The sequence below is a fragment of the Gigantopelta aegis genome, chromosome 1 (genome assembly GCF_016097555.1).
Source record: "Gigantopelta aegis isolate Gae_Host chromosome 1, Gae_host_genome, whole genome shotgun sequence".
NCBI classification, from domain to species: domain Eukaryota; kingdom Metazoa; phylum Mollusca; class Gastropoda; order Neomphalida; family Peltospiridae; genus Gigantopelta; species Gigantopelta aegis.
In genome coordinates, this window is record NC_054699.1 from 23,639,987 (window position 1) to 23,662,297 (window position 22,311).

The 22,311-nt window shown below is 37.7% G+C and overlaps 1 protein-coding gene across 1 annotated transcript; it reads left to right on the top strand.

Moving 5' to 3' along the window:
• The first annotated feature begins 10,646 nt into the window (after window positions 1-10,646).
• Window positions 10,647-16,770, top strand: LOC121367319 (kelch repeat and BTB domain-containing protein 2-like). The gene is made up of 2 exons (XM_041491431.1): window positions 10,647-10,682; window positions 14,296-16,770. Exon 2 carries the CDS (start codon window positions 14,296-14,298, stop codon window positions 15,973-15,975), a length of 1,680 nt encoding a protein of 559 aa, XP_041347365.1. The 5' UTR covers window positions 10,647-10,682; the 3' UTR covers window positions 15,976-16,770.
• The last annotated feature ends 5,541 nt before the right edge of the window (window positions 16,771-22,311 follow it).

The window sequence follows — 22,311 nt, forward strand, 5'->3', positions numbered from 1 at the left end:
GTGACATTTCGTCTATAAATAATAATTTAAATATCGACCAATCACACTTCGCCTTTTATAATGTTATTCGGGAGAATGTTTTCAAATTCTTTTCAAATTACTGTCATGATTTTGCAAGTAAGGTTTTGATCGGTCGAATGAAAGGTCAACTGGACATGAGCTCCAAAGGGGTGCTGTTAGATCCACAGGTAATAGTAATTAACCAGTGGAGCTAATTTTAATTAGATTGTGCTATTGAGCTCTATCTTGTGCAAATTTCAGTTTTCTAATCTAGTCTTGGGAGTGGCAGTCCTATAGGCAATGCAGGAGAGATGGATCATCATGTTACGGATCTCCCAAAGGAATGGCGGTCCTCCTGTGGACGAGCACCTGACAGTGGATCATGAAAGCAATCACGACTTTCCATAAAACAACCTTTCGACTCTACCTTGTGCAGAGATACGATTTAGATCACTGAACAAGGTTTTGTCATTCAGATTTGATAATTCTGACACCATCTGCATATAAAAAAAATTAACGACACCACTAGAGCACACTGGTTTGCTAATCATCGGCTAATGGATGAGAATCATTCTGAGGGCGCAGGATTCAGCTCAGTCGGTTCAGTGCTCGCTTGGTGCGCATGCGTTGCAGGATCGAACTACATCGGTGGATCCATGGTTGGGTTTTTTTCCTCTCGTTCCATTCAGTGCACCACAGCTGGTCAAAGGCCCTTGTATGTGCTTTCCTGTCTGTGGGAAAGTGCATATAAAAGATCCCTTGCTGCATTAGGAAACATGTAGCGGGTTTCATCTGATGACTACGGGTCAGAATAATCAATATGTTTGACATCCAATAACCGATGATTAATTAACCAATGTGCTCTAGTGGTGTTGTTAAACAAAACAAACTTTGATAATTCTGACACACAGTATACAGTTAAAGTTAGAATGAAGGAGGGAATGTTTTATTTAACAACGCACCACTCAACACATTTTAATTACGGTTATATGGCGTCTGACATATTGTTTGGGACCGCACAGATAATGAGAACGAGGAAACCTACTGTCGCCACTTCATGGGCTACATTTTCAATTAGCAGCAAGGGATCTTTTACATGTACCATCCGACAGACAGGATAGTACACACCACGGCCTTTGTTACACAAGTTGATGAGCACTAGCTGAAACAAGAAATAGCTCAATGGGCCCACCGACGGGAACTCGATCCTAAACCGGCTGCGCATCAAGTGAACATCTGTACTGCATCTTAAACATTTGGTAATTCTGAGAAATAAAGTTTGTTTTATTCAGCGACACCACAAAATCGTCTGTACTGGATCTTAAGCATTTGGTAATTCAGTTTTAAAGTTTGTTTTGTTCAGCGACACCACAAAATCGTCTGTACTGGATCTTAAGCATTTGGTAATTCAGTTTTAAAGTTTGTTTTGTTCAGCGACACCACAAAATCGTCTGTACTGGATCTTAAACATTTGGTAATTCTGAGAAATAAAGTTTGTTTTATTTAACAACACAACTAGAGCACAATGATTTTTTAATCATCGGCTATTGGATGTCAAACATTTGGTAATTTTCACACATAGGCCAAGTCGTAGAGAGAAAACCCGCTACATGTTTTCATTAACAAGGGATCTTTTATATGCACCATTCCACAAACAGGATAGCACATACCATGGTCTTTGATTACCAGTCGTGGTGCTCCGGCGTAATTCTGATACAGTCTTCATGTAGTTAGTTTTGATTAATAACACCACTAGAGCAGATGTCAAACATTTGGAAAATCTGACTCAGTTTTCAATTAAAAACTTCTGTTTTGTTTAACGACATCACTAGAGTACATTCATTAGCGATTCCACTAGAGCACATTAATTAATCATCGGCTACTGGATGTCAAACATTTGGAAAATCTGACTTAGTTTTCAATTAAAAACTTTTGTTTTGTTTAACGACATCACTAGAGTACATTCATTAACGATTCCATTAGAAAGAAAGAAAGAAATGTTTTATTCAACGACGCACTCAACACATTTTATGTACGGTTATATGGCGTCAGACATATGGTTAAAGACCACACAGATAGAGAGAGGAAACACGCTGTCGCCACTTCATGAGCTACTCTTTTCGATTAGCAGCAAGGGTTCTTTTATATGCACCATCCCACAGACAGGGTAGTACATAGATATACCAGTCGTGGTGCACTGGCTGGAACGAGAAATAGCCCAATGGGCCCACCGACGGGGATCGATCCCAGACCGACCGCGCATCAAGCGAACGCTTTACCATTGGGCTACGTCCCGCCCCCGATTCAGTTAGAGTACATTAATTAATCACCGGCTATGGGATATCAGACATTGGGATTGTAACATGTAGGGTCTTATGGCAGTTGGCCAACTCTAGGCAGATTTACTGATTACATATTTGAAAGGTACATGTGTACTGGGAAAATTTTGTTTACGGAGTAAAAGCAGCTGCGGTACTGATTGGTGACATTATATAACATTAATTATTTTTGCAGATGCTATAATTTTCTGATGCCACTAAATTAAGCCTAGCCCAAAAAGTGGAACAGCGATTTTCAGAAGAAATAAGTGTTGCTAATATGAACATTAAAGTGACGGATCCTAGTTTTTAAACACTGCGACGTATTTTTCACTATTGAAGCCGTTTATGATCATTTAAATTATAAGTACTTACATTTTATTATTTAGAATATTAATTTTCGTACATCTGACTTGGTTTTGGTCATCCGTGTTTTTGCAATACACCAAAATGCATTTTTTTATAATTCTAAAAACGCACGATCGTCTGAGAAATAATGGTTTTCGGGACATGCTCTAGTTATTTTTAGCCGGTATTTCCCTGTTTAGACATCACAGATTAGCTTCTTTCTGTTTATAACCGTATCCAAATGTGTTGCATGTTTGTAGATTAAATAAACTTAGCGTCCATTTTCCCTCACTGAAACTAGGTTCTGCGCCTTTAATTAAATCTCTTAAATGTCGTGTACCCTTCCCCATCCCATGTGCTTGCAGGTAGATTAAAAGTGAACTGTGTATTGGTGTACTGCCTGGTGTGTTGATACGTTGCTTATATCAATTTTATTTTAAAATGTTAACATTATCGGCAACGAGAATTGATTTGGTCCAACACAAAAAATCAGCTATGTCGTTTAGAAAAAAAGAAAGAAAAAAAACGTCACAAGAAAAATATCCAATCAACCAACCTAGAACACAAGCAAAACTAAATTAAAAAACCCCCACCAAACATAAACATAAACAAACAAAACACGACAATAATAACAACAACACAGACACAAACCCTAAAAATAAACAACAACAACAACACACACACAAGCACTAAAAATAAACAACGCACACACACACACACACACACGCGCATAAACAGCAAACACACATAAACCCTACAAATAAACAACAACAACAACACACAAACACACACAAACTCAACCAATAAACAATACACACACACAAATCCAAAAAAAAAGACCAAACAAAACCACAAAAAACCCACCAAAACAAAAAAACCCAAACCAACCACGAAACTTTTTAATACCCACCGTTAGTTGAAATATTTCGAAGTTATTATTTTTTTATTTACAGTCAAACAAGTGGGACATAACGACACTTTAGAGGGTTCAATATTGAAAGTTATTATTTTTTTATTTACAGTCAAACAAGTGGGACATAATGACACTTTAGAGGGTTCAATATTGAAAGTTTAAATTTTTTTATTTACAGTCAAACAAGTGGGACATAACGACACTTTAGAGGGTTCAATATTGAAAGTTATTATTTTTTTATTTACAGTCAAACAAGTGGGACATAACGACACTTTAGAGGGTTCAATATTGAAAGTTATTATTTTTTTATTTACAGTCAAACAAGTGGGACATAATGACACTTTAGAGGGTTCAATATTGAAAGTTTTAATTTTTTTATTTACATTCAAACAACATAACGATACTTTAGAGGGTTCAATATTGAAAGTTTTTATTTTTTATTTACAGTCAAACAAGTGGGACATAACGACACTTTAGAGGGTTCAATATTGAAATTTACAGTCAAACAAGTGGGACATAACGACACTTTAGAGGGTTCAATATTGAAAGTTTTTATTTTTTTTATTTACAGTCAAACAAGTGCGACATAACGACACTTTAGAGGGTTCAATATTGAAAGTTAATTTTTTGATTTACAGTCAAACAAGTGGGACATTTTAGAGGGTTCATTTGAAAGTTATTATTTTTTTATTTACAGTCAAACAAGTGGGACATAATGACACTTTAGAGGGTTCAATATTGAAAGTTTTAATTTTTTTATTTACAGTCAAACAAGTGGGACATAACGACACTTTAGAGGGTTCAATATTGAAAGTTATTATTTTTTTATTTACAGTCAAACAAGTGGGACATAACGACACTTTAGAGGGTTCAATATTGAAAGTTATTATTTTTTTATTTACAGTCAAACAAGTGGGACATAATGACACTTTAGAGGGTTCAATATTGAAAGTTTTAATTTTTTTATTTACATTCAAACAAGTGGGACATAACGATACTTTAGAGGGTTCAATATTGAAAGTTTTTATTTTTTTATTTACAGTCAAACAAGTGGGACATAACGACACTTTAGAGGGTTCAATATTGAATTTTTTTTTTTTTTTTATTTACAGTCAAACAAGTGGGACATAACGACACTTTAGAGGGTTCAATATTGAAAGTTTTTATTTTTTTTATTTACAGTCAAACAAGTGCGACATAACGACACTTTAGAGGGTTCAATATTGAAAGTTATTATTTTTTGATTTACAGTCAAACAAGTGGGACATAACGACACTTTAGAGGGTTCAATATTGAAAGTTATTATGTTTTTTGATTTACAGTCAAACAAGTGGGACATAATGACACTTTAGAGGGTTCAATATTGAAAGTTATTATTTTTTTATTTACAGTCAAACAAGTGGGACATAACGACACTTTAGAGGGTTCAATATTGAAATTTTTTATTTTTTTTATTTACAGTCAAACAAGTGGGCCATAACGACACTTTAGAGGGTTCAATATTGAAAGTTATTATTTTTTTATTTACAATCAAACAAGTGGGACATAACGACACTTTAGAGGGTTCAATATTGAAAGTTTTTATTTTTTTATTTACAATCAAACAAGTGGGACATAACGACACTTTAGAGGGTTCAATATTGAAAGTTTTTATTTTTTTATTTACAGTCAAACAAGTGGGACATAACGACACTTTAGAGGGTTCAATATTGAAAGTTATTATTTTTTTCATTTACAGTCAAACAAGTGGGACATAACGACACTTTAGAGGGTTTACAGTCAAACAAGTGGGACATAACGACACTTTAGAGGGTTCAATATTGAAAGTTATTATTTTTTTTGATTTACAGTCAAACAAGTGGGACATAACGACACTTTAGAGGGTTTACAGTCAAACAAGTGGGACATAACGACACTTTAGAGGGTTCAATATTGAAAGTTATTATTTTTTTGATTTACAGTCAAACAAGTGGGACATAACGACACTTTAGAGGGTTCAATATTGAAAGTTTTTATTTTTTTATTTACAGTCAAACAAGTGGGACATAATGACACTTTAGAGGGTTCAATATTGAAAGTTATTATTTTTTTGATTTACAGTCAAACAAGTGGGACATAACGACACTTTAGAGGGTTTACAGTCAAACAAGTGGGACATAACGACACTTTAGAGGGTTCAATATTGAAAGTTATTATTTTTTTTATTTACAGTCAAACAAGTGGGACATAACGACACTTTAGAGGGTTCAATATTGAAAGTTATTATTTTTTTTATTTACAGTCAAACAAGTGGGACATAACGACACTTTAGAGGGTTCAATATTGAAAGTTATTATTTTTTTATTTACAGTCAAACAAGTGGGACATAACGACACTTTAGAGGGTTCAATATTGAAAGTTTTTATTTTTTTATTTACAGTCAAACAAGTGGGACATAACGACACTTTAGAGGGTTCAATATTGAAAGTTATTATTTTTTTATTTACAGTCAAACAAGTGGGACATAACGACACTTTAGAGGGTTCAATATTGAAAGTTATTATTTTTTTTTGATTTACAGTCAAACAAGTGGGACATAACGACACTTTAGAGGGTTTACAGTCAAACAAGTGGGACATAACGACACTTTAGAGGGTTCAATATTGAAAGTTATTATTTTTTTGATTTACAGTCAAACAAGTGGGACATAATGACACTTTAGAGGGTTTACAGTGAAACAAGTGGGACATAACGACACTTTAGAGGGTTCAATATTGAAAGTTTTTTTTTTTTTTGATTTACAGTCAAACAAGTGGGACATAACGACACTTTAGAGGGTTCAATATTGAAAGTTATTATTTTTTTTATTTACAGTCAAACAAGTGGGACATAACGACACTTTAGAGGGTTCAATATTGAAAGTTATTATTTTTTTTATTTACAGTGAAACAAGTGGGACATAACGACACTTTAGAGGGTTCAATAGTGAATTGATTTAGTAATCATCAGCTACTGAATGTCGAACATACCACGGCTTTTGATCTACCAGTTGTGGAACACGGGTTGGGACAGGAATAAAAAACAATAAGACAATGGGTCCACTGGTGTGTGTGTGTGGTGGGGGTGGAAGGGGATTCGTTCTAGCTCAAGTCACTTCCAACCCTACCCCTTATTGATATGTGGGGTAAGCACATCAGGCGAGTGTTCACTTCCCCACAGCACATTCATCGTGTCAAGTAGTGGGGAACCTGTTTGCAATGAGAGAAGAAACACAGAAAAACCCGAGTCCATCTAGAACGATCGATCCCTGACCGACGGCACCTCAGGTGAGTGAGAGAGAAAGAGAGAGAGATACAGATACAGATAGAGAGACGGAGAGAGAGACAGATAGAGACAGAAAGACATATAGAGATAGAGAGACAGATGGAGAGAGATAGACAGCGAGACATAGAGAGCGAGAGAGAGAGATGGAGAGAGAGAGAGATGGAGAGAGAGTGTGTGTGTGTCTGTGTGTGTGTGTGTGTGTGTGTGTCTGTGTGTGTGTGTGTGTGTGTGTGTGTGTGTGTGTGTGTGTGTACCTTGCCCATATACCACTAAGGTTTCAGGCCTGTCTGTCACGGGCCATGTCTCTGGATAGCCAGGTGAACGTCGTACGTAGGCTATAATTATTAGTCTACCTTGTATACGAGGGTTAATCAGAAAGTTCGTAGAAGTTCGTAGACTAGGCACTATAAGCGATGACCGACCAAATATTTCTACATTACTTTTTAATATAATCATCCTTGACCTCAATGGGTATGGCCGAATTGTCCTTCACGTTACTGAACAAATGAAGGAAGGAAATGTTTTATTTAACGATGCACTGAACACATTTTATTTACGGTTATATAGCGTCAGGCATATGGTTAAGGACCACACAGATATTAAAGGAGGAAACCCGCTGTCGCCACTTCATGGGCTACTCTTTTCGATTAGCAGCAAGGGATATTTTATATGCACCATCCCACAGACAGGATAGTACATAGCACAGCCTTTGTTACACCAGTTGTGGAGCACTGGCTGGAACGAGAAGTAGCGCAATGTGTCCACCGACGGGGATCGATCCTAGACCGACCGCGCATCAAGCGAACGCTTTATCACTGGGCAACGTCCCGCCTCGAATGAATGAACAGGCCTGTAGCCAATGGGGGGTTCGGGGGGGGGGGGGGGTGTCGATCGACGCCCCCTTCCCCCACCGGTGACTTTTTTTTCAATATTCGTTAACGCAAACTTGCAACTCGGCAGAGACACCATAAGCCTATACCCCCCCCCCCCCCCCAAAAAAAAAAATCCGGGCTACGGGCCTGATGAATGAATGAATGAGTGAATGAATAAATGTTTAACGACACCCCAACACGACCAATTACTAATGCCAGCGAAATAGAACTCCTATCTTCTGGCTGGTTCTATCAACCACTATGTGTGCAGCCTTCAGACTTTCAAATCGGGTACCACGAAGGAAGGCGTTTAAATTTCGGATCAGATAATCAGTCATCAACCATGCGCTTGTGAATTTCAATAGAAGTTCCACCTCTCTTGGCGAGAAACTTGAAGACGGCTCTTTTTTCAAATCAGCAATCATATATATATATATATATATATATATATATATATATATATATATATATATATATATATATATATATATATAATTATTTATTTCATGAATTGTCACATTTACAGATCCATGTGGCGTGGCTATACAACGGATTAATAATGACATGGACATATTACAATAATAATAATAATAATAATAATAGTAATAATAATAATAATAATAATACATCTAAAAAAAAAAGACATATGCATACATATACATACACATTATGTGACATATAGGTATATACTGTATTTACATAATATATATAAAAGACGTCATAGACAGTTCAGTGATGTTCTGCATTCATGACGAAGAGCAAAAAATTATGAATTATGACAAGGGTACACAAAAAGGGGAGAGGAAGGATAAAGAGGAGAAAAGAGTAGTTTTTATTATATAACATTTAGTGAAATATCGTAAAATATCAGTGAAATAAAAGTGTTGTCAGTCACTCAGTGATGATAACACATTTTAGAGTTAAAATTTCATTATTTCACTCTTAAATGTGTTATCGTCACTGTAGAAAGTGTTATCTTCACTGTAAGAAAGCCGGAACTATTTTACTGCTGGCATTTTAAAAATAAAGGGAAATTGCCAAAAGTTATATAATAAATAGAAAATGTCATGGTTTTTTGGTCAAATATGATTTATATCTCATTTCGTGAAGTTTGCATTCATATCACACTCGTCGCGTAAGCTCGACTCGTGAGATATGACTGCAAACGTCACTCGATGAGATATAAATCATATTTGACACAAAACACGAAATATCCTCTGTTTATCTCAATGATGGGTGTTTTAAAGGTGTAATATATACGTATACTAGTACTTGTGTTATCTGACGAAGTACAATGGTTTTGAAAACAAAAGAAGAAATAACGCCTTTAAATGACTAAAATTATATATTATCTCATTTACATGTGAGCTGGTATTCTTTTTCTAACAATATTAATTTCAAACAAGGGGTGGAATTTAGGATCGAACCACTTCAGTGGATCCATTCAGCTGATTGGATTTTGTTTTTTATTCCAACTTGTGCACCACAACTAGACAAATGCCGTGGTATGTGCTTTATGTCTGTCGGAAAATGCATATTTATAAAAGATCCCTTTCTGCATTGGCAAAATGTAATGGGTTTCCTATGATGACTACGTGTCATAATTACAAAATGTTTGACATCCAATAGTCCATGATTAATTAGTCAGTGTGCTCCAGTGGTGTCGTTAAACAAATAAAACGTCTTAAATATTCAAACAAGAAGAGACGTGGACAACATTTGGTATAAAAGAACAAGCTTTCAAAAAAACTCAAACATAATATATGATGACGTACCAAATGTTGGTATTACGAACGTTCTGACTGCCCCTCGTACAATATAAAGCGACGTTTGATATACCAGTCGTGGGGCGAATGATCCTTTGAAGCTTCCTATGTAGCCAACGTACCAGCCGCGGTGGAATAATAGTTGTTTTCGATCTGGAGGTGAGTAGGTTCGCGTCCAAGTTCCGGTTAAAAAAACAACAAACAAACAAACAACAAACAAACAACAACAACAACACAAAACAACGCTTAGCGGCTTTAGTGGGGAGGTGTAAAACAACAACACCGATTTTTCTCTTAAACACGTATTACAACTTTAAAGGGACAGACCCTAGTTATTAAACACTAAGACATATTTTTCACAATTAAAGCCGTTTATGATCACTGAAATTAAACATTACTTATAAATATTTTCTTGTTTATATTATCCATTTTTGTACAACCGAAGAGTTTCTGGTCATCCTTGTGTTTCTAATACCACAAAATGCATTTTTCATATTTTAAAAAACGCACGTTCGTCTGAGAAGTAACGGTTATGGAGTCGAGTTTTAGTCTATTTTAAAGGGTATTTCACTGTTTTACTGTCACAGACTCTTGTTACATTTTGTTGTAACGTTATCCAAAGGTTTTACAGGTTTGTAAATTAATCAAACATAGTGTCCATTTTCACGGGTTGAAACTAGGGTCTGCTATTTTAACTGTCCTCAACAGACACCCCATGAAGCGTATGCCCCCAAACTATTTCCCAGGACAACATACTTATAATCCGTTCCATATCCTTCTAGAAAAAAAAAAAATTGACATAAGAAGAAACGTAAAAGTGTTTTGGTAATATTTGTTTTTACTACTTTTGTGTCCAATTTAGAAAACAATCAGCTCAAAAATAAATAACTCGTAGTCATTTCCATAGCATGAAAAAAGGCGTTCCCAGTGGGACGGACTATAAACCTTTACTCGCTTTAGTAATCTAAGCACACAGACGCGCGCGCGCACACACACAAACACACACACACAGACACACGCACGCACACACATAGAGACGCACTAGAGCACATGAAATGACGGAGAAACCGGAATATACCGAGATGTTCCGGATGATCCTGCTACGCTTGTCTATCTTGAATGAACTCTGGTACCAGTCGGTCCAGTGTAAATAATTTTGAAGGTTTGTAGTTTTGTTTTTAATACTTTAACAGTTTTGCAACCTATGCATGATTACTAAAATATAAAATTTAAATTAGTATATTGCCTGTTTCTCAATACAAGCATTGATGTCGATTTTTTTATCTATAGATAAATAGAATGGTGAATAGGACTCGGATAATATCCCATTTTGAGGTGTTTTCGTGCAAACTTTAATTCGACAAACATGCAGAAAGTACGGATGTCAGAATGCTTTTGCTGCAATCTTCTTGTATATCAAACCTATAATTTTATAAATTATTGACCCTTAATTTTTACTGAGCCAATATGATCTTACCACCAAAAATATCATTTATAATGAGGTAAAATCGTCCAGCATACACAAAATTTTGTAACTAAAATTAAAATCAATGACAGACAATATATGTCAGTTTGCACATGTAGTTTAGTAGTTGGTTAACTCTCAGAGTCTCTGGTATATTATCCTACCATTACCCTCTTATTTTGGTTAGTAGGGTTAGCAGGCCATAGGATTTCATAGGAAATACTTTTTTGGTTCCATGTCTTGTGATCATGGAAACCCATCGGAAACTGGTTTTAGGTTCCGTGAAATCAAGTTGTTTTTAATACCATTGATTTAAATTAGCACAAAAATACACGCAGAGAGACACATTTTGAAATTCAATACATGCCTCTATGGGTTACGCAATTTTTTTTTAAGGTAACCCTTTTTTTTTTTTAAGTAACCCATCATGAACATATAAATGTCATAAATTCAATGCGCGAATGGAAAATGGGTTACACAAACTATACGTATGCGAGTGGGGTCAAAGTTCGAGGTACACCTAACTTTTCATAGAGACGTGAACACCACAAGTCCTGTGATTGGTGATAAATGTGAGTGTGTTGGTTGTAAAAAAAAAACCCAGTTTCATCTGGGCAAAAAATGTATGCAATTTTATTTCATCTAGTACCACTGTGTCAAGTAGCCTTGTGCTTGAAACATGTATAGGCCCATAATGGGGTACTTGTAAAAAAAAAGTACTCGATTTGTGTGCGTAACTAGGGTAGTCATAGACACTACCCGTTATCTCAGAAATTAGCAGCATGACCCTCAATATTTTTCTGATTCAGTTTAAGGGTGAGGGGTGGTAGTATTTATAAATTTATATCTGTGGTGTTTATGTCAATTGATATGCTGCAGGTAGGAGTTTTATCCACATATGTTACTATTGTCATCTATAGGATTTGATATGGTAGTATACACCCTAATAGCCTGAGTACTCTGCCGTTCAAGAGCTACATGGACATGTGGACAGATATAATTGTTTAATGTTCTGTCATCCTGTAGTGTGTATAATTAAATGTAAATTAAATCTGAAATCTTTGCTTATCTGGTGGTAGATAAATTTCCCATGTTTTTGTTATGGACTTCATAGCCCAATCCTAAAGTACTCACTTGCTGTGTGGTCGGTCTAGGCTCTATCCTTATCGATGGGCCCATTTGGCTATTCCTTGTTCCAGCCAGTGCATCATGACTGGTATATCAAAGGCTTTGGTATGTGCTATCCTGTCTGTGGGATGGTGCATATTAAAGATCCCTTGCTAGTAATGGAAAAATGTAGCGGGTTTCCTCTCTAAGACTATATGTCAAAATTACCAAGTGTTTGACATCCAATAGCCGATGATTAATAAATCATTGTGCTCAAGTGGTGTAGTGGTGTCATTAAACAAAACAACAAACTTGTTATCGACTTTTTTTAACGTTAACATAAAAAATAGTATTTTCTTACAAAATGTCAGTTATTACGTCAGATTAAAATAAAATCCATTAATTGTATTTCAAATTTGCAACTGTGAATTTTGGTGAGTGCCAGAGCTTGGGGTGAGATGACCAACCACTAGGGTGAGTTGGTAGGGGACAGTGAACAAATTACCAATTACTGCAATGGAAACTCCAGACTGTACTGTGAACCTGAAAGTCGTTTTATAAAAAATACAGCATATATAAATTTATGTATGTCTTAACACAATAAACTGGTAAACTAGTTATATTGCACACCCTTAATTTACACCCTTTGCAATAACTGTTCATTGATTAAAGATCACCAGGATACAAGTCCTTTAAGAATGAAACCTTTTTGCCCCCCCCCCCCCCCCCCCCCCCCGACACCACAGTTGAATACACATATTAATTAGACAGTTACTGAGTAACTGAATCTCAATTGCCCTAAAAATGTGCTTGGTGTCATACATGTCTAACAGATAATAATTTTTAAAATCTCCATATACACCCCCCCCCCCCCCCACACCCCACACACACACACACACACCTCAAACCTTTTTCCAAAATAATTAGCTAAAAACATCATATATTACCATTGCTTTAATGCTATTTACCATTTCATTAGTGGTTAGTCACTGATATTCGATGTTGGGCTAGTAAACAACTACTATTACCATGTCACATGGCTAGTAAATAACTACGATTACCATGTCCTATGGCTAGTAAAAAACAAAATTGTCAAATTTTGCGTCAAGTCTGTTTTGTAAATATAAATATCCTGGCAACACCCCAACCCCTAAAGTTAGTGTTTTTGAAGCTCTATCTCCCTGTTTAGGTGACATATCTGATTATTACTGTTATTTAGTAAACTTGTATTAACTTGAAGTAAAGTAGGGCTAATGAAAAATGGCTAGTAAAAAAATTTAACCACTGAAAGAAAGAAAGAAATGTTTTATTTAACGACACACTCAACACATTTTATTTACGGTTATATGGCATCAGACATATGGTTAAGGACCACACAGATTTTGAGAGGAAACCCGCTGTCGCCACTTCATGGGCTACTCTTCCAATTAGCAGCAATGGGTCTTTTATTTGCGCTTCCCACAGGCAGGATAGCACAAACCATTGCCTTTGTTGAACCAGTTATGCATCACTGGTCGGTGCAAGTGGTTTACACCTACCCATTGAGTTTTGCAGAGCACTCACTCGGGGTTTGGAGTCGGTATCTGGATTAAAAATCCCATGCCTCGACTGGGATCTGAACCCAGTACCTACCAGCCTGTAGACCGATGGCCTAACCACGACGCCTCCGAGGCCGGTTTTTTAATCACTGATCTTATTTGCACCATGACTAGTGGATTAAAAAAAATTCTAGAAGCCCTGATTTAATATAAGTCCAAATTTCCTAAAACAGTAATGTAAAATAAAAAATAAAAAATAAATCTTAAAATTAATGTTTACTTTATGATATTCATTTTTGCGATGCATCAGGCCAGGTTTTGACTGAATCTGCAGTCCAAGTGTGTTCCTTATAGAAGCAGTGGTATTTGTCCACTTACATGCAAGTTACGTATGGAACCAGACAGTTTTCTTACAAGCAGGTAGGAATTTATTGTGCTACATGGTTCAGTTCGTTGAAGCACTGTGGCATGCATATAATTATCAATATAGGGATTCTTGTTGAAATACAATGTACTTGTCATAGAAATAAAAAATATTTAAAAAACACAAGGACCCACACAAATTATTGACTGTCACAGTTTTCTAATGGAGAAATGGTGTATAATGTCTCATTTTAAACTAGCCAAGCTTGCCTGTTTTACAATTTATCATTTTATTTTTACAGATGGGTATGGATTATAAGGAATGTTTGACCAATGGATTGGTGGCTGCCTTAGATTGTGGCAGACATGCAGATATAGCAATTGAAATTGAAGATAAAACTTTCCACTGTCACAAAATCGTACTTGAAGCAATGTCACCATATTTCAGATTAATGTTCTCAGATGGAGCACCCAACATGTCCCATGGCTGTTTAAAAATCATTGAGTTGACCAAGAAAGGCTTTGAAGGTGCTTTGTCCTACATATATTCGGGCAAGTCAGATCTGAACCAGACGGACATTTATGAGATTCTGCAAGCCAGTTTCTTTCTGCAGATCGAAGGACTGCGAGAACTCTGTGAGGAGATGCTTGTGAAGACTGTGCTGAGCACAGACACGTGCATCCATCTGTGGCAGGTGGCAGAATCGTGCGATTGCCAACAGTTGCTTATGGCCGCAAAGAAGATGGCCCTCGAGTCATTTGATGAAGTTGCAAATAAGACCAAAGTGTCAGAGTTCAGTGCTGAGCAACTTGTGGAGCTGTTTGATGATGACAATCTCAAAGTCGCCAGTGAGGTCACAGTTCTTACTGTTGCCGTCCAGTGGGCGCAAGAGTTTGAGGTAAATTTCTCGGACTGTTGCAATGTCTTTTCTGCTGTGCATCTAGATGTGATATGCGATGAAGAGTGGAAAACGACCATGGAAACTCATGGCAAAAGTATCAGCGAGGCTTTACGTGTCTATCTCGAGTCCTTATGGGCCCAAAGCAAGATGAAGTCACCCGTGGAAAGAGATGGAAGCATTCGCTATTTTGACAGAAAGGAAAAAGTCCTGGTGTTTATTAGCGATATTGGTTCAACTTTCTGCTACGTGTTGACCACTTCTTACAATCCTCATGCAGAGTCTATACGTTTTTCTCCAATAACTCCATGGTATGAAGACATCTGCTGCGCAAAGTGTTGTGTCCATCACGGGGAACTGTATGTTGAGTGTATAATAGACGGGATAGCAACGTTCACGAAGATGTGTTCTCAGACAGGGCAATGGGTGCAGTGTACCGCTAGGGAAAGTGATGACGTATTGTCATCTACTGTCCTCTTGTCTTGTAACAACTGTATCTATGCTGTGCAGGGCAGTAAACCGGTTTATACAAACAATGCACTATTAAAGGGTGCCAAGATACAGAAATATACTTCTGAAGAAAACTCTTGGACAACCGTGTGCACACTACCAGACTCAGTCGAGGATCCTCTCGCTGTTGCAGCATCTTGTTTCCTTTGCATCTACAGCCGAAGTGACCACCACACCACCGTCTACACTTACAGTTACAAATCCAACGTCCTCAAAGAAGTAGGTGAGCTTCCAGAGTATGTCCCGAAACCGGACTTTGCGATCGCGAGTGGCAGAAGTCGGTTCTTGTTCTGCCAGCGGGAGGTCACTCGAGTGAGGAACGTCTTGGACGAGCCTTACACTCTGGACTTGTTTGACGAGCTGGGCAGGTACACGCGGAAGAACTTCAGGTTCAACGGCGTCGCGGAGAGTGGCAAGACGATCTACTGCATCTCCAGCGAGGACGACGAGCACTACGTCCTGTGGGAGTTCAACCCGGACAAACTCTGTCTCCGAAAACCGCGGGCCATTTACTCGGTGCACAAGTGGAGCTTGGGTGGAGTGGTGGAAATTAAACGCAGATTTTTGACGTGACCACTGGCGTGCGTGTGTGTCTTTCCTTTTTCTTTGTTTGTATTTGTTTTGTCTGTTTTGGTGGAGGAAGGGTTTTTTAAAGGATCATAGAAGCTAGAGGTGGGATGGAGTGACAGCAACATACTGATATACCTTTTCAACTGACAGAATTCATAGTCTTTAGAGTTAGTGAGCCACTGCACCCTGGTGCCTTTGAAGGGTGAGCACTTAATATTTTGACTGATAATATCATGACATGGACGGGGATAGTTTTGTTTCATACTTATATATGCACGACTTATTTTATTTATTTATTCTTCATGCATGCATAGTGGGATTGATGCAGTACACCGACATGGCATACATAATAATTATGTATCTGTCTTCCCTTCCATGTGATCACGTATGTAAACAGCTTCCACCTGTCAGTGGAGAGAGAGAGAGAGAGAGAGAGAGAGTGAGTGAGTGAGTGAGTGAGTGAGTGAGTGAGTGAGTGAGTGAGTGAGTGTATGCATGTGTTTGGAGAGTGGGCGAGTGTGTGTAGACAACAGTGTTATGTTATTTTTGTTTGTTCTGTACCGGTGGCTTATTGAAGGTAACCGACTACGAGTGTCCATTTTCCCAGTTTTATTGCACCTGCATTGTCCGTGAATATTTTTTTTTGACTTGTTTATGCCATACCGTACATGTTATACCAAATTAAAATGTTTTTGCACGCAAACATTTATTGTAATTAAGTAATGGAATTAGCTGACTTAATTGTGGGTGGTAATAAAAACAAAATAAATGCACAGAAATAAAAATGCCTTGTTTATATGAATGATTCGGCGTTTTAATTTTTGCTTTTTTGATGGGTTGGTTGGTTGCGTGAGGAGGGGGATACCCGTCTAGGACAGATGTTAAAGAAAACGTTTGGAACATGGATTAATCTGATGAATGCCAAACATTTCATAATTCTGACAAGTTTTAAACACGATGTTGTATGTGTGTACGGTGAGACATAATGACATGTTTTGATGTTTTATCATTATTCAGGCGCGTGTAGGACATTATACGGGGTGGTGTGTGTGAGGGGGTGGGGGCGGGGGTTAGACTGGTGAGCGTGTCTCAAATAAGACCATAGGCGTACGGGCTCCCATTTTGTTTTAGATGGGCAGGCTGGTGTTTGCCTAAATTAAGCGAAAATGCCCGAACATATATTCACATTAGCATTACTGCCAAACGGCCATAGAGGGTTGTAAACGAACCACTGCTCATTTTTAGGAACCGTAGTAAACGTATATGAATCCAAAAGAGACTAAATCATTTAGTCTCTCTGCAGACCCCCCCCCCCCCCCCCCCCCCCCCCGAGCAATTTTCGCTTCACATTGGTGGACGTGCCCAAGGTGCTATGTGAACCAGTTTGTTTTTGTTGAAAGAGACAGGGAGAGCTTTGCCCCGTTTACCTTCAACAAAAACAAAATAAATAATACCTAGATATAAATAAAAAGAATGTTCTGGGTTTTTAAAATTCTCTTTAATAAAATGAAAGTTTTGATAAAACCAACTATTAGTTTACATGTATATGAAATCAGGATCTTAACATTAAAGTTTTGATATTAAACAGGGCTCAATGCAGGTGTGAAAGTCCACCAATGTTACAGTGGCAAACTTACTTTTCTTTTGTTAGTGGTTACAACTGCAGACGGGCAGCCAGCCAGTCGTATCAATTCATTCATTAGAGTTTTTAACATGCTCCTATACCACGAAGGTTTCAAGCATGACCTCCCCGGGCTCGATCACTGGAGGCCAGTAGCCCAGTCCGGGGAGATAAAAATTATTGGGACAATTTTGAAATTACTGCCATAATATAATTAGTTTTGATGCGTCTTTTCCAATATAAATTTTACCTATAAAATTATATACTAAACTTTTAGACGCCATTTTAGAGCGGGTTTTCCGAAATATAAAAGTAAATAATAGAGCAGTCATTTAACCCTTAGTCTGTGTTGCTTTCTAGGAGGTTAGGCCTAGGCCACAGGAAAGTTAGCCATTAAGGGGAGTTTATTAGACACACCGATCCTATCGGGAACTTCAGCGTGGCCAAAGCCGGGGGAAGGCCGCCCGGGGGCCGCGGACAGGCCCCCAGACATACCTAACTCCCCCTACGGCCAAAACCGCCTACGCCTACCGCCTAACCTATTTCTGGTGGCATGTCCCCCACCCCCCGGCACCCCGCCCCCCGCCGGCCCAGCCGTCGTGCCCTCCATTTTCGGTGTCCATTGGTTGCGAGAGAAGGGTCACTAGGAGAGTGACCCCCTGTGATTAGGGTAGAAGTTGCGTTTGGTCAGCCTGGCAGAGAGAAACGTACTTGGGTGATCTCGGAGTCCAGAGGCGCCTCTCTGTAATCGGGAGAAACAAAACGATTTTTTTTTTTTACCAACATGCCAAAAAATGTGCCAAGAGCGACACGCACAGTTGCTATCATTTAGCTCTGCCGAAATATTTAATTTTAGTAAGTTTCCACCCTGTTTGGATAACCAAGACTTGGACCAAGTATTCATAACACCTATTGGAATTTGTGGTGAAAATTGTTTTAGGAGAGGATTCTAACTAAAGGAGTTTTTGCAGAAAAACTGTCCATGGAATATCCAAAAGTTTACAGGAATAATTGTTCCAACTAAAATAGTGAGGCCTCCCAAGGGATCTTTGCTGATTTAAGAACTGAGGTAAGATGGTTAATTGTTAAACAACTCCTTAAATGACCCCTAACACATTTATACCATGTGATTGAAATCTATATGCTGCATGGCCCTAATGGCCACAGCTGTGCCTGAACCCTTGGAGGAGGTCTGTTTATCATCTGATCCTATTACCAGTGAGAAGACAAACATATGTAATTCCAATGGCCCAGCATTAAAAATACAAAAAGAAACCAGGAATTATACACTTAACAAAGATAAGGCTATAAATAAAATAAAAAATACACAAAACAATGTTGATGTGAAAAATGACCTATCAGCATTTACTTGGAAAAACAACAATAAATGTGCAAGTGTGATATTAACACCGGACAGATTTCAGCTGTACAGACAGGCCATTTTTTATAGGTACTGGAAAGAAAGCGAAAATGACCGATGCCTAAGAGTTAAATGGACAGAGGTCACTGATGATACAAAGAAAATAATCACAGAAGATAAAATATGTATATCACTGGTAGACAAAGATGCAAAACCCTTAAAATTAGGAACACTTCATGTCTACAGAACTACTTGTCATTTAATGTTCCAGGGGCAGGCCCAACTGTGGTACAATAATGAAGTACCAATCATTTCAGATATTGCTGAAAAATTGGCTATTGGATCAATCAGCAACATAAATGTCCAACAACTGATGAAACTGGAAGATAGCAATGTTCTGAATGCTATTATGGAAGATGAGAATACATCAGAACCTTTCATCATAAGCACAGAAGTGACAATGGAACATGCCAACACAATTGAATCCAGTGATATTGAGACTGTTCCAGTTGTTGAACTTGCTAGGTCTGATTGTGATTCGGATACAGAATACCAAATTAACAACGATCACAACTGTACTAAAGTCAAGAAACTTTTTAAAACCAAAAAATCACCAGCCAAATCCAATCACTCAAAACGTTCCATACGGAAAAGTATTCAGGGCACAGGTTCAGCATTAGACTTTGGTCACAAGGTGACGGATTTACGGGAAGCCTTTTGCACCCAAGAATCAAGACTGGATGATCACATGAAACATACAGAAGAGCTAATTAATGATATTCGTATGCAGTTTGCTAACCAAGTCAAAGCAGTGCATGAATCCAACAAGGGAGTTGTTGAAACATTACAACTTGATAACCTTCAAATGAGAAAGGAAAATGACACACTCAATCACAGATTGGAGCAGTTAGAGAAAAAGTATAAAACGTTATTCTCCAATCTGCAAACAAATGTTGTCAAGCTTGAAGCCCTTCAGGATATTCAGAAAGCATCTACTGAAAAAATACAAGAAACCATAGACACAGCGGTTACACAGCGGTCCTCACCTGATACAATAAACTTGCCATTAGTGTGTACTAGTGAACCACAACATGACAAAGTCAGCTCAGAGAACCAGTCTAACACATCTAATGATGGATTCATCCAGGTAAAAAAGAACCAAACCAACTCGAATCATGTCCAAACAAACAAATATCATGTCAACTCTAGACCATCAGTAGCTCAAGTACGTCCAGCTTACATCAGTGATGAAGTGACATCACTCTTCCTAGGTGATTCTGTTCTCCGGTTCATCGGTCAGCATGTTCCGAAGCGTACATCAAAGGTGCTGTTTTACCCGGGCCATGGGATAAATAAACTAACAGAACAGGTGAAACAATTATCACCAAAACCAAATGTACAAAATGTCATTGTGCATACTGGAGTAAATGACTGTCATACCCCACCAGATTACTCCTTTGAAGTAAGTGATTACAAACTACTTTTCAATGTATGCAAAAGTAAATTTCCTAATGCTGCAATCTTCTTCTCAATGATCATCCCCTCTTCAACTAGAGGTCAGCTGTACCAAGCCATCAACAGTGCCAATGAGAAAATAAAACAGTTGGCTCATTCTCTGAATGTCAGCATCATTGACCATTCTTCTCTGTTTTGTACTGCAAGTGGTGCTCCAAAAAAGAGTATGTACCATGATAAAGTTCACCCCAGCAAGTACAAATCATATGTGTTTGCTAATTCATTCTTGGAATCGGTGGGTCTTACTTGCACTTATGGCAGCAGTAGACAAGGTCAAGGTACAGTCAACAATATACAGACAGCCCCTAGGGAGACCAGGCACTCTAGGCACGATTTTCCGCCATTACCATCACGTGCAACGGACCGAGTCACCACCAACAAGGAAAACACTGTATCCCAAGTGCAGTGTGAGCACAGTACAAGCAACCAGTTTTATCAACAAGGAACTCAAAGTACTACTCCATCAACCAGTCCTTCTAACATATACCCAGATCGTAATGACAGGATGAACAGACAACAGACAACAAACAATTATCCATCAAATTTTATCACTAACTCCTATGCAAATGATAGAATGCATGGACAACAAGGCATAAACAATTACCCGATTGCACCTCGTTCACATACTAGCCATGTGCCAGTTAGAGATGAAAATATTTCTTGGAATGCTCCAACTAGTGTTAGCAGCAATCAGCCATTTAATGACTACCAAAGTGCCCATTATGCACTTCAGTGTCTGAATAACTTATTCAGATACTCCTGTGCATAATTTTATGTAACAGTGTGAGTGGTTCAATACTTGGGAGCATGATAACAGTATGTTTTCAAGGGTAGCAGCTTAACAGCCAGCATGTTTTATTATGATAACAAATGCTAATATGCTTAATATTTCCTTCTGGAACATTCAGGGAATATCTGAGTTAAAACAATCTGATCTTTTAAAATGTTTCTCTTATTATGATTTTATTGGCCTGTCAGAGACATGGACAGAGAATGTATGTGATTTGTGTTTTGATGGATTTTACTGTGTTTTGAATCCACGAAAACAATTTGTGCAAGTCGGACGTGGTGGCTTAGCTTTTTTATGCAAACTTTACTTAAAACCTTTTATCACTGTTGTGTCCAATAGTGAATTTACTTTGTGGATTAGATTAGATAAAACAGTTTGGTCGGTTGACCAAGATATATATATATGTACCACATATATTCCCCCTGATAACTCGTCATACTGGAAATGTACCAAAAATGACCCATTTGATCATATTTATAAGGAGATTCTACAATATTCACAATATGGGCATATAATTATTGGAGGTGATTTCAATGCCAGAATGGGGAATGTTTTGAATGTGTGACAAGTGATGACCAGAATTTTTTCCCAGACATACCATCTACTATCTTCTCTAATATTCAAACACAACGAAAACAGCAGAGACGAATTAACAAATAAATTTGGCCAATCACTCCTATCACTAGCAGCGTCTTGTAAGTTAACGGCACTGAATGGTCGTATGGCTGGGGATCACTTGGGACAGTTTACTTGTCACACATACAACGGGCAGAGTGTAGTTGATTACATTTTCATCTCTGATGAACTTTATAATATGTTACTTATTTTAATGTGAAACCACTCACGTGGTTATCGGATCACTGTCAGTTGTCTTTAAAACTTGATGTGTCTGTTAAAACCATACAAGAAAAAAAATAAAGTGTCAAAGACCAAAGCTAGTAATCCATGATCTGAAGTGTCAAAAGGCAGAGGTAACCCATGGTATGACATTAGGAAATGTAAATTGTTAGCCTGAGGTAGAACTGAAATCTAAATAAAAAAAAAAACATGTAA